General features: G+C 36.6%; 1 protein-coding gene and 1 non-coding gene across 2 annotated transcripts in view; one reads left to right on the top strand and one right to left on the bottom strand.

Annotated features, from left to right (window-relative positions):
- Vps13B (vacuolar protein sorting 13B) overlaps positions 1-14,679 on the bottom strand; it is a 1,316,993-nt gene that overhangs the window by 811,035 nt on the left and 491,279 nt on the right. The window contains exon 21 of the mRNA XM_090406926.1: positions 7,651-8,440. Coding sequence (XP_090263052.1) covers positions 7,651-8,440 — 790 coding nt within the window. The remainder of the gene's footprint in view (positions 1-7,650; positions 8,441-14,679) is intronic.
- LOC150097459 (U6atac minor spliceosomal RNA) lies at positions 14,482-14,601 on the top strand. Its single transcript, XR_016549747.1, has one exon. It is a non-coding gene; the product is annotated as a U6atac minor spliceosomal RNA (small nuclear RNA).

The raw sequence follows: 14,679 nt of genomic DNA, 5'->3' as shown, positions 1-14,679 counted from the left end.
GATGAAGCCCTTTGGTCAGAAAGACCTAGGTTCGATTTCCATCAGTGTTTATCTGGTCTCTTTCACCTAAAGGTGAGTTAGTTGGTCTCATATGGAGGAAGGGATTTTTTTCACCTAGAAACTCGGATTTTTTATCCCGCAGAACAGACAAACCGGTCCTGTGAATATACATGGATTACAGTCATGAATAGATCCCAGCCATATGCTAGTCCTAAGACTGGATAAATTAGGGTGGGGGGTGGGGGGGTTGAGGAAAGCAATGGATGTTGCTGCTCTCAACCAGTTATGACAGATAGTGCTAGGCAAATATGACGTCTGGTATAATGTCGATTTCAAAACTTTGTCTTCAAAATGACTAATGTTGAAAATCCAGATTTACACAGATAGATTGTAGCAAATGAGGCTAAAAGAACATCATCATCATCAAATTCCTGCCATGTACCCTCAAGGGGTGTACAGGATATGATAGTACTACATGAAAAAATTACATCATTACTAACTTCCTATCTACAATTTTCCTCCAAATCAGTCTACTACTTGTCAAGACTCCAACATTATCGGATCTTATATTTCTATCGTCTAAGGCAATTTGTAACGTATCAATCCACCTATATCTTGGTCTTCTTCTGGGTCGTTTTGCTGCCAACCTGGCAGAGAACACTTGTTTTGCTAATCTTTCTTCACGCATTCTGTTTAAGTGACCATACCACCTGAGATTAGCTCTGCTAACGCATTCCTGGATGCTGACAATGTCAAGTTCTTTCCTAATATCCTCGTTTTTAATATGATATTGCCATTGATGCCACCTGTTCACACCTATCATCTTTCTCAGGACTTTCATATCTGCAGTCTCTAGTCGTTGGTCAAGTGTTTTACTTCTGAGCCAGCTCTCAGATTCATAAGTTAAAACTGGTTTGAACACTGTCTTGTATACAGCTAATTTAGTGTTCCGACTAATTTCTCTCTTATTCCATATGAATTTATTCAATTGACTTCCCGCCATACCAGCTTTGCTGATTCTGTTGTCTATTTCCATATTTAATTTATTTACCATCTTCACTAAAAATCGTGCCTAAGTAGCTGAAATGTTTTACTTGTTCCACAGGTTCTCCATTCACAACACAGTTGATATTTTCAATGATTCTGCCTATTTTCATTGCCGTTGTCTTCTTATTACTGACCTTCATACCATATCTATAACAACAGCTATTCAATTTAGTCAGATAATCTTGCAGACATGTAGCGGATTTATTTAGAAATATAACATCATCTACATAAAGCAAAGAGTGACATTAACATCTTCAATTTTGATATCATGTTTAATACGACTTTCCATCATAATGTGATCCATATAGATAATGAATAACAGAGGGGATAATGTACATCTTTGTCTCACACCAGATTTAACATTAAAACATCTTCCTGTACTTCAATTCTAACTGTTGACTTACAACTCAAATAAAGACTAAGTATTGCTTGATATAATGCCCCATCGACACCATATAACTGCAGCATATTCAATAGCTTCTCTCTTGGCACCTTGTCATATGCTTTTTCCAAATCGACAAAACTTAAATACAGATCTTTGTTATATTCCCATGCTTTCTCGACTATTTGTCGTAAAGTGAAGATCTGATCCTGACAGCCTCTATTTGGCCTGAATCCAGCTTGTTCTTCACCAAGCTTTTCTTCCACAATTCTTCTCAACCGTTTCTCAAGTATACTTGCATAGATCTTGCCAGGAACACTCAGTAGGAAAATACCTCTGTAATTCTCACATTCAGTTTTATTTCCCTTTTTATATATGGGTACTATGAGAGCTCTACTCCAATCATTGAGAATTCGTCCTCTGTCCAGGTTTTCTGAAATATGCAGTGCAGTCACTGTAAGACTCTTATACCACCATACTTCAGCATTTACGGTCGAATATCATCTACTCCTGCTGCCTTTCCACATTTCAAGCCTTAGATGGCTTTTCCTACTTCAAGTATGGATATGTATTCCTGACTGCATGCCTGGTCAGTGTTTTTTACCACTCTGCTGTCATCACTGCTTATTTTATTTAGCAGTTTTTCAAAGAAATTACTCCATACTTCAAGGATATCTTTTTCTCCCGTTTTCATGTCAGCTTTATCATCTTTTACAGCACTCTTTCCTCCATTCCTAAGCTGCTTCAACAACCTCCAGAATATCTTACCACCTTCTTGATATTTATTTTCTATGTTCTTGCCAAAGTCCTCCCATGACTTTTGTTTAGCTAGTTTTGCAGTGTTTAGCATTCTTGCATTTGTCTCTGTATTCTGTAAGAGCACAAGCTGACTTATTTGCCAGGAACTTTTGATATGCTTTCTTCTTTTCCTTCACTGATTCTTTAACTTCCTGTGTCCACCATGCAGTCCTGATTTTTCTATCCTTGCAGACAACTTCACGACATGCCTCTCTAGCTGAATCAATCAGGGCTTTCTTCAAGGCCTGCCACTGAATCTCCAAGGTTTGGTTCCTGTTCTCAAACTCTCATTTTTTCTTCAATAATCTTTGCGTATTTTAGTCTACAGTTCACATCTGTGAGCTGCTCAACTTTTATTCGCTTTAAAACTTTCTTACATGTTATTCTTTTCAATATGAAATTCGATTTTATTCTGCTCAAGACTAAATAGTGATCACTTCCAATTTCAAATTCTCTGTACACTGTGGTGTCCTGCACCAGGGAGAAAACATCACTATCAACAATAACATAGTCAAGGAGACTTTTCTTATTCCTTGCCTCTTCTCTCCATGTGAATTTGTGCACATTTTTATGTTGGAACATGGTGTTAGTAATAACCAGTCCTTGTCCTGAGCAGAAATCCAACAGATATTTGCCATTATTATTAGCTTTGCTCTTTTCTCCAAATTTTCCCAAAATATTTTTGTATGTCTCACAATCATTTCCTGCTATTTAGATCCCCAACAAGGACCAACTTTTCCTTTTTCATTGTGTCAGTTGCTTTTTCTAAAGCATCAAAAAATTCCTCCACTTCTACGTTAGTAGAACCTTCTGTGAGACCATACGCACAAATAAGTCTCATTGTCCAATTCCCCATTCTCATATTTGTGCACATTACTCTACTTGAGACTGACTGCCATTCAAGAAGATTAGCCTTGTATTTTGTGTTGAATACTATGGCTACTCCTTCTTTTACTTGATTTTCATTGCCTGAATATAACATTTTGTATTTATTGCTCAAAAAGATCTCACCAGTTTTTGTCTTTTTTGTTTCAGTTCCCCCTATTACGTCGATCTGGTACTTATCTAATTCCTCAGCTAGCTCCAGTTCTTTGCCATTCAGGTTTGTTATGTTGATAGTACCGATCTTTATCTCTGGTGATAGTGAGTTGGGTTGTGGTTTCAGATTTGTTCCAGTAGCTGACTTTTCGCTGTTCGCTCTAGTTCCCTGGCGAAAACAACCTGGTTCCTTGTTTAACCGGGTGAGGCCCCAGCCGGCATGAAATTTTGTCATGTTGTACCATCATTTTTTATTTTGGTTTAACCAATAAGAATACAATTTGGTCGGCTAAATCCCAAATTGCAAGCCCATCCTCGTTCGTTCAGTATCCATGTAGATACCCAACAGGGTAAACCACGAGAAAGTGAGGATTGGACATTAGGTCAGAAGCCCTGGTCGGTTCTCCGCATTCCTTTAAAGGCTATGTGGAGGTCTCCTCTCAGTTATACAGCTTTGAACCTTAAGCACCCCCTAAAAGAGCATTACTTGATAAAACTAGGTATGCACCCATTTGGGAACACCAGAATTCATCAAGACTATGATTAACAAAATTTTGCCTTGGCAAAGATTTGCTTTGTAATTCTATGAGACTGAACATCTCCCCAAGACTTTGTCTATACCTCTCTTGGGGAGGTATATTCACAGTTTGGGAAACCCTGATCTAGATGATGGTCCTTCTACGTGTCTTTTCTTGCCATCTTGACATCAAACCTGTTTGCTATCCTTTCTTTTCCCACTGTTTAAGTAACCATACCAAATAGATTAGCTAATCTTAGATGGTATGGTCATATTCTGCTCCCACATTCCAGAATGCTAACATTGTCAAGTTCCTTCATAATATTCTGAATTTTAATATGATCCTTCACTGATGCCACCTGTTTGCTCTCCTAAGTTTTCTCAAATTCTTGTATCTGTGGTATCGATCCAAATTAATCTCTGTTCAACTGTTTCATTTCTATTCATTTATTTCTATCTCAACTCTCAAATCCATAACTTAAAACTGATTTTTGAACACTATCTTGTATACTGCTAGTTTATTGGACTGGCTAATTTCTCTCTCATATTCCATATAAATTTATTCATCAATTGGCTTTCTACAACACCAACTTTGCATATTCTGTTGTCTATTTCTATATTATTATTGTTATCTTCTGTAAAAAGCATGCTTAAATTGCTAAAAACATTTTACTTGTTTAATTGCAATAATCTGGAGTTATTTCTTTGCATGAGACTGATTTTTATTTTTTAAAAAATTAAAGCTTAAAAAAAAAAAAAAAAAAAAAAAAAAAAGACAGAGAAATAAATAGAAGAGTCATACAAAGAAACAAAGCATTTTGGTCTATAAAAATTATCTGTTGGGAGATTTAGCTTTATGTTTTAAAAGAAGCTATTCAATGTATGCATCATTCCAGTGTTTAACCACAGAAGCGAGATATGAGATGGTGGACAAAAACTAAAACACAGGGTTATGTGTGGTCCAAAAAGCCTTGGAGAGAAAAATGCACCACATAACATTCCTCCCCCCCACACACACACAGAGAGAGAGAGAGTACTGATATGCTATAGTCTTGTGACCTTTCGTGTGTGAGTTATATATATATATATCCTGATTTATGCAGATCCGTAGACCCCACACTTTACCCGTGCAAGTATTCAAAACCAAATTTCACGGAACAGGTTGGTTACTCCTTATTCGTGAAGTGTCCTATGTCTGTATATTGAGTGTATTCTTCTAACCGGTTTGCCTGCTTTGAGGGACAAAAAACCTGAGTTTCCAGGAGAAAAAACCCTCCACCTCCATATGAGACCAGCTGACTCACAATTTCAATTTGATTGAAAAAGACCAAAGGAAAGAATTAGAAATAATAGAATTAGAGAGAAATTATTGGAGTGAAGGATGTAGCGAAGTATTGTAAAGCTGTAAATGGAATTGGGCTAACCATATTAGCAGGTTAACAGATGAAAGGAGAACAACAACAAGCACTGAGTAAATACCAAGAGAAGGAATGGTTTCCAATGAACAAGATGGAAGAATAATCTACAAAGGTTTGATATGAGATGATGGACATTAGCTAAAGATGGAAAGAAAGCTATAGAAAGTAAAAAAATGGGGGGGGAGCTAAATCCAGCAGCAGGATGAAAAGAAGACACTAAGGAAGAAACAGATAAGGACAAGTATATGTTAGCATATAATTATATATTACACTGAAATGGAATAAAAAACAAATCTTCTTTTTCAGCAAAGCATTAAAAAAGTTACAAATTATGCATGCTTAATCTACAGTCTGAATACTTGAAATTTTATTAATATCATTCACTCTAAAGAAAGCATATGCAAAATTAGCAATAAAGTGTATAAATTATTATAATTTATCAATGAGCACATATATGAGTGGTATATAAAGTAGTGACACTGGCATTACAGCTCAGCTGTAATGGTTTACAGCACACACTGTACGTTAAGCTGCAATTTGACATTTGATGAATCAGTAGTGCAATGGTAATTGTTGTCTTCTATTTGTGTGTGTGTGTGTGTTGTGGTGTTTCTTATTTTATAAAATCTGCCTGTGAAATTTTACCCTAGCTAGGTGAGAGAGTGAGTGTGTGCATACATGCAAGATGCGTTTCACATAACCTTGGCAGTAAACAAAAATGAACCCATGAAAATTAAGAAACATTTATTAAGATATGTCTCTCAGATTTGACTCTAGATAAATAAAACTCTCTTTATTTTATTTATTTTTATTCATTTATTTTTTTGTCAGTAGTCATACCTGAGATGAGCTGCACTGGTTAACTAGAATATAGAATCAAAAGAACAGTCAAGTTCTTTTTATAGTAGGAGGAAGGTTTTTTTTTTCACCTAGTGGATTGCAGACACAAAAACACACCTCTATACAGGAATTTCACTGAGTGCTTTGACAAAGTGATTCTTCAGTTGTATTTCTTGTCATTTGTGAATATTATGTAAAGACACTAAAGACTCATTTGTAATGCAAAGTTCAGCAAAATAGACTGAAACAGTTAAAGACAACGCATGGCCACATAATATGTGTAGCTATGGATATGCTGGTTTCCTTCAGTGGAATAACTGACGACCATACTCCGCAGCACCAACATCACCCATCAACTAACGTGATTTCTAGTGCTTAAGTGCAAGCTACAACGGCTCTGATACAGCAAAGAAAACATCATTACCATAAGCAAGAGGTCTAAAAATGAAATTGCTGCAAATATCTGAGAAGTGGATAGAGTGATGCAAAAATGAAAACAATATGAAGAGCAATACAATAATCCCCTCTTATCCATGGGGGTATACATTCCAAGACACCCTGCAGATAGTACAGAACCCTATATATACTAGGTTTTTTCCCTATACATATATATACATATATATATTCCACATAGCAGGTCTGTGGAATGAACCGTATGAGAACAGGTTGAGGATTTGTGGGTTGCAAAAATTGGTTGATAGGCGGAGGAGGGGAGATATGATTGAGACATTCAAATTACTGAAGGGTTTCTATAAAATTAATTCAGAAGATATTTTTGAGAACAGGGCTGGTTGTGGGAGGACTAGGGGACATCCATGGAAACTGGGCAAAAGTGTGGTTAGTAAAGGTGTTAGAGCTGGGTTCTTTACTTTTAGAGTAGTGAATGAGTGGAATGCGCTCCCTGAGTCTGTGGTGGATGCTGTGACAGTGAATGAGTTTAAGGCGAGGTATGATAGATACTGTATGAATGTCGAATAGTTGTGATGAAAATGATTTGCGGCCTCCCTCGATGAGTCTAATGACTCCCCGGAGTTGCCCGTAATAATAATAATACCTATGATATAGTTTAATTTATAAATTAGGCACAGTAAAAGATTAACAATAACTAATAATAAAATAGAACAATTATAACATACTGTAATAAAAGTTATCTGAATGTGAATGGAATCTTAACAACCTCAGCATACTTTTTTTTTTATTATTTATTTATTTTATGAAATAAAGAACTTTCGTCTTTTTCACTTAAAAAGGGGAACTTTAGAGCTTCTCTTTGGCATATCCGAATTACCACTGATAGTTATTGTTTATTTCTAGAATTAATTGTTTATTTCTGGAATTTTCCATTTAATATTTTCAGACTGGGGTTGACTGCAGATAGCGAACCCATCGATAAGGAGGGGACTATCGTATTTCGAAAGGAAAACTTTCAAATAAAACTGAAAATACCTAAGACATCGAATAATGGCGTAGCCTCACTCTTTTCGAATACCCCTCATTATCCATGTATTAAATTCTATATAATTCTAATGATGTTTCTCATAAGATTTTATGATTTCAAAAAAAAAAAAAAAGTTTTAACATGCAGTACATATATTAACAATTATATATACCTTCAAAATGTCCAGTGTAGGTGCCTTTTACTTGAAGGTCAAAGCAAGATATTTCCATTTTCTGATTCTCAGGATGGCATGTGATAAAAGCATGGGGCTGTGATAATGTGAAATAAAGAAATGGATAAATTTTAAACAGTTTCTTAAGATTTTTTTCTTCATTATCACTACCACTGGAATCATCTGAACCTTCATAGCCTGCTTCCTCCTGCTCATAAAGTGGAGCATTCTTTTCTTGAAAAACCGAATTTTCACATGTTCTAACCATAGTTTCAGTGTCACTAGATTCAAACACCTTCTCATTAGGCATATGTTCTTGGTGGTATCTTATTCTCTTTCTGAATTTTTTTTTAGCACCTGTTCTTGACTTTTTCAGTTTATCTGCTAAAATATCGGATTCATGGGCAAATAGAAAGGCAGATACAGAGCCACCTGTCAAGAGGAGCTCAAATGGTACAAATCCACGTGGATGATGTGAAGAAAAGTCTTGATTTAATTCTGATACAGCACTCAGTGGTGAAAATGTCATCATGGAAGTTGATGGCATCATAGCTGGATTAAGATGATATGTAGATGCTTCACTATCTATACCACTATCTCTCAATAAATCAGTCCTCCTAATATATCTAAAACTTATATCAGGCGTGAAGTTTGGATGTTGCTCTGCCATGTAAAGTGACATTAAATTATTAGTTATAATTTCATGTAGGAGAGACATCTGCTGTATACTGAGATATAGAGAAATATCACTAGTACCATTAACTTCTAGTGAATGACCACAGACAATATTCTGAAAGGAAAAAAAAAAATCATATATAAATTTTCACAAATTTAAAGTGCAGTTACTAGCAAAAATAAATTTATTTCAAAACTACCTGAATCGTAACTTAATGCTATTAAGTCCTGGATATTCCATTCTTCTACTTTGTATATTGGGTCTAGTGGTCTGTTACAGTTGAGCAACAGGATTTGGACTTTTTATATAAGAAATTTTGGTAATGATGGTGTGTTTAATCTTATCACCATAGTTTTCCACTTGCCCAGTGTGTTATCTGATTGGTATTTTTGTTTTGAAGGAACAGACTCCACATCCCCCCATCTGGAGATGGGGATGTGGAGACTGGAATTCAATCCCCATCTGGAAATGGAGAATTCAATAAATTAGAATTGCACATCATTCAAAAACATTTTCTTTGATTATTCGAATTTTCTGGTTAGGAGGTGTATAAGTTTATTAATTTTAAAATATTATAATAAATTGATGGTTCACAATCATTACTTTCATTACAAATATTTGTTCCTGATGTATTTACATGTTTGTTCTCACAGTTACCATAATCATTTGCATTTCCTTCATCATTTTCTATTGTGTATTTCAAACATTTTGTTTTTAATAGTTTAATAATATCAAAGAGTTTAAGAAATACAAAGAGAGAGATCAAACTTATTGAATTTAAACAGTTTAATAATTATTATTATTAGACTGCACTTCAAGTTTTTAATAATCAATAACACGTTGCTAAAAAAATAAGAATATTATCTATACATATATAACCTTGACATCCCTTACAAATTGTGACACAAACATGATTAACCATGTATAGATAAATGCATACATGGTTAGAGAAACAATCACTGAGGGCCATTACAAGTTAAGATAATGATTCCAAAATTTAGCAGAGAATTCCAACAGTGTGATTAAAACTACTCTAATTTAAATTTTATAATGCAAACAGTTCAAGCTACGAAGCTGAAACATGATCGTGTATGTAGCCTTTTAAGGAATGCAGAGAATCATTTGGACATTAGGTCAGTATATATATATATGAGGAAAATCTTCTTGATTCTGACCTAATGTCCAATCCCCACATTCTCATGGTGCATCCTGTTAGTTATTTAGTTGGGTACTAAACAAAAAGGATAGCTGGCAATTTGGGATTAATCCCATTAATTTGTATTCTTACTGGCTTAAATCACAATGCAAAATGATGGTATATAACATGAAATAATTTCATGTCGCATGGAGTGTCTCTCAGTCATGGACGAACAGCACAAATTCAGCTACTAGACCAAATCCTGACATATCCCAACTCAAAATCAGCAGAGCTGAAGATCAGTACTATCAATGTAAGAAGAATCAACTGCAAAGAAATGGAACTAGCAGAAGAATTTGATATATTCATGCAATGACAATTTAGGCAAAGAAGGCAGAGCTATAGTTTTTAACACAATATATATATATATATATATATATATATATATGAGGAAAATTATTATTATTATTACGGACGACTCCAGGGAGTCCTTAGACTCATCGAAGGAGGCCCTAAACTTCATGTCCACACAACTATATGACATTCTCACAGTATCCATACCTTGCCTTGAACTCACTCCCCGTCATAGCACCCACAACAGACTCTGGCAGCTTATTCCACTCATTTACCACTCTCAAAGTAAAAAACCCAGCTCTAACACCCCTGCTAACCACACTCTTGCCCAGCTTCCATAGGTGTCCCCCTAGTTCTCCCACCACCAGTCCTGATCTCAAAAATATCTTCTGAATTAATCTTATATGAACCCTTCAGTAATTTCAATGTCTCAATCATATCACCCCTTTTCCGCCTATCAACCAATTCCTGCAATCCACAAATCTTCAACCTGTTCTCATATGGTTCATTCCATAGAACCGCTATCATCTTAGTCACTCGCCTCTGGATCCTCTCCACCTCCTCCCCATCAAGAAGGAACCTAGGTGACCAAATCTGGGCACAGCAGTCGAGATGAGGTCTTATCAAGGCTCAGTACAGAGGAACAATAACTTGCTTGTCTCTGCTCGTCAAGGTATTTTTCAACAACCAAGTGAGTTGATGAGCTGATTTAGGTACTTTTGCAATGAGCCCCCCCCCCCCCCCCCCCCCAAACTTCATCTCCCTATCCACCAACACTCCCAAGTCCCTGGCCTCATCAATCTCCTGGAGTACAGTTCCACCAATGTGGTATGTTGCTGCTAATCTGTTCACCCAAAAATGCATAACCTCACATTTTGTCACATTAAATTGATATCCATTCTCCTTAGCCCAGAACTCCAATCTATCCAAGTCGTCCTGCAAGATTTGGATATCTTCTGCATTCACTATTGCCCTACCCAACTTTGCATCATCAGTGAACAAATGAACTCTTCCTCTTAGGTCTTTCCCTATATCATTAATGAACAGATTAAACAGCAGTGATCCAAGAACAGAACCCCCTACAGCAAACCACTAGTCACAGGCCGTCTTTTGGACTCTACTCCTGAATAAGCTACTCTTTGGTATCTCTCCATCAACCACCCACCTATCCATCTCACCAACCCTATATCCATTCCCATATGTTGTAGTTTACGGATTAGAATTCCATGTGGTATCCTGTCAAATGCCTTTGCCAGGTCCAGCAGTATCACTGTAAACCCATTACCCTTATCTAGTTCAGCCGTCACCTTGTTATAAAACTTGAGCAAGTTACTGAGGCATGATCTACCCTTCACAAACCATGCTGTCCCCCGTACAGTATCTCATTTTCATCAATCCATTCCTGTATTTTAACCTTGACTACTTTCTCCAAGACTTTGACAATGACTCCTGATAAGCTGATCAGTCAGTAATTAGCAACCGTAGTTTTGGATCCTCCTTTATGCAGTGAAACTATTTTCCCCTCATTCCACACCTTCGGGACTAAACCAGGCCAGAGACTCAGATTAAACAACATGGTCAAGGGCACTGATAATTCCTTAGCCGCTTCAAGCAAGACCCGTGCCGGTATACCATCCAATCCCACAGATGTATTCACATTAAGGTTCTGTAATAGACTATTCACTTCCACTTCATTCATCACAATTCCCGTATAAACTAATGGTTCCTTCATTTTTTCAATGTCACCACCTGGATGATATACTTTTGCAAAGTGCTCGCTCAATAACTCCAATATATCGACTGATTCAGTGACTCCTTACCATAGTCATTCCTTAAAATCGTTTTGCTGTGTACAGTTTTTTTCTTGCTTGCAGCATATTGAAAGAACTGTTTGCGATTCTCTTTAGCTTGCATGGCTAGTTTCCTTTCATAATCCGCTTTTGCTTTATTACCACACTCGTTCCCCTTCTGGCATGCAATTTATACTGTTCGAGTGCCTGCAGGTCACCCCTTTCTTTAAATTCCCTCCATAGTTGTTTCTTTTTTTGCAGCTCAAGCTTAATGGTGTTATTCATCCATTTAACCCCTACTTATTTTGCTATTCGGACCCTAGGTATACAATTAACCATAACCTCCTGTAAATGCTCCTTGACCACTTCCCATGCTCTATTGACATCCAGTTCTTGCAGTTGTACATGCCATGGCACTGATCCAAGCAATCTCCTAAGCTTGTCATACTTGCCAGCATGGTAATTCCACATATACCCTGTCTTAATCACAAATTTCACACCTTTAGCCACCTCTCAGGTCAAGACCTTATGATCACTCTCACCAATAGGTGGCAACATGGTCATATTCATTACAGTCAAATTCTCAGATGCTATTACCAGGTCAAGCACTCTCACACCCTTAGTATTTTCAATTACATGTTGTCTCAGATAGTTATCCCTTAATAACTGAATAAAATCCATTTCCTTCCTCACATGTATCCTCTCCTCCTTCCAATCAATGTTACCATAGTTGAATTTCCCCCGTAATAATTACCCTCCTTCCACTCATTTTGTCAATTTGTTTATGCATACTATCTCCACCATCTATTCCATCACCTGGGCTATAGCAGCACTCAACTGTATATTTTATTCTGCCAGTCTCAATCTCACACCAAATAGCTTCAAATGAGCTCTTTTCACTATCCTGCGATACAACTTCAATTCTCCTTCGCTGCAGTTCATCAGCTATCATCAATAACAACCCCCCCATTTTATTCTCTCTGTCCCTCCTAAACACACTATAACCTACACATTCTATCCCACTAACTATATCATCTTCTGTCAGCCATGTTTCACTAATGCCAATAACCTGTGGCCAGGAAGAGCCAATCAAGGCCAAAAATTCTTCCTTCTTGTTCCTAATACTCCTGGCATTAGTATACATGAAATGCAGTGATCCCTTTGTCCCACCCCTATCCTGATGTGTTATTCTAAATATCCCATTCCCATGTTTTGTCTTTAGTACTGGCTTGGGTACATTATATACATTCTTACACTCAACTGTCTCATTGATGTCTGCATATCCACTCCCCCACACCTCCTTGGTAGTTCTAGTTTCCCTGGTTCTGAACATCCATTTTCACTTCATTCAACAACACTTTTTCCAGTCTCCGCACACCAAATCCATTCAAATGCAGGCCATCCATCTTGTATAAATCCTTTCACCCATCAAACTCATTCCACACGTCCACGAATTCCACACCACAACGTCTGCATAACCTGCGCATAATGTCATTTTCGATTATGGTTCTCCTTCTAAACTCCTCTCTGTCATACTGTGGCAACAGACTCACCATTCTAACTCTGTTACTCTTTTCTTTTGCTACCTTTAACAATACTTCCAAGTCCTCTCTCATAAAAAATTTATCTCCTTTCAATTCATTCGTACCCACCACAACTATCAATTCTTTCACCCTCTGCTTTTGTGCTCTAATACTCTCACTTACATCCTTAAATTTTGCACCCGGTAAGTACGATTTAGTTAAACTCCCATCTATCACTCCTCTTAATAATGAGTCACCATACAACACTCTTTCCTTCATTTTAGAAACTCTCCCACTCTTACGCTTATTTTTCCTTTCAAACACTTGTTTATTTACGTTAGCTGAATCACTCTGGAAAGAGTTTTGCAGGTGCTCTAATTGCCGCTGCGCATTTTGTATCACTGTGCACAACCTAGCGATCTCACTTCCTACAAATAACTCCTCATTTTTTTTTTTATCATTTAAACCATTTTCTTTCTCTGTGTAGTTGCTTTCGCTCTTTCTTTGATCACCGCTCTCATCGCCATCTTGTACATTGCAATTCCCTATCAAGCCACTATTTTCACTCACATTCTGGCTTTCTTCAATCATAACTGTCTCACAACCTGATGCATACTTCAACTCCTCACTTTGCTTACACTTTCTGTCTGCATATTCTACCACCACTATCACTTTCAATCCAAACTCCAGCCTCATTCGGGAATGCATACATCCCACACACATCACATTGGATAAACTCTCTCACATTATAGTTTTTTTTTTTTTTTTTTTTTTTTTTTTTTTTTTTTTTTTTTAATCTTCAAAATCTTCTTGAACAGCAGACAATATCAAGTAGAGTGATGGGGACAAATATCAGAATTGGGAATTGGACAGGACGATGACACTTATTTGTGCCGATGGTCCCGCAGAAGGTTCTACTAAGCAGGAAATGGAGGAATTATTGACGCATTAGAGAAGGCAGCTGACATAATGAAAAACAAAAAGTTGATCCTTGTTATAGATCTAAACAACAGAGTAGGTAATGATTACCAGACATATAGAAATGTTTTGGGAAAATTTGGAGAAAAGAGCAAAGGTAATAATAATAATAATGGTAAGTGATTGCTAGATTTTTTGTTCACGACATGGATTAGTTATTACTAACCCAACCCATGTTCCAACAGAAAAATGTGCACAAAATCACATGGAGAGAAGATGCAAGAAATAAGAAAGTCTCATTGACTATGTTATAATTGATAGTGATGTTTTCCCACTAGTTCAGGACACAAGAGTATACAGTAAATTTGATATATGAAGTGCTAACTATTTAGTATATTAAACAAGATAAAACTGAATTTCATACTGAATTTTGTGTTGTATGAAAGGACAAAATGTTAGCAGTCCTCCCCTTGGTAAGGATGGATCAGTCATTGGGCCTAATACATATAAGATTAAAGCTGCTACTTACTTCATGGAACTCAACCAATTTTTGGAGATCAGATTTAAGGATATGTGGTGAATCTGTCAATTTGTAACACTGAAGAAAGATAACTAATGCTTCTCAAATTT

The sequence above is a fragment of the Typopeltis vanoorti genome, chromosome 17 (assembly GCF_054136105.1).
Source record: "Typopeltis vanoorti isolate ZY-2024b chromosome 17, IOZ_Tvanoo_1.0, whole genome shotgun sequence".
Classification (NCBI taxonomy): Eukaryota; Metazoa; Arthropoda; class Arachnida; order Uropygi; family Thelyphonidae; genus Typopeltis; species Typopeltis vanoorti.
The sequence above is the reverse complement of the archived record's forward strand: the minus strand, read 5'-3'. Positions and strand labels throughout refer to the sequence as shown.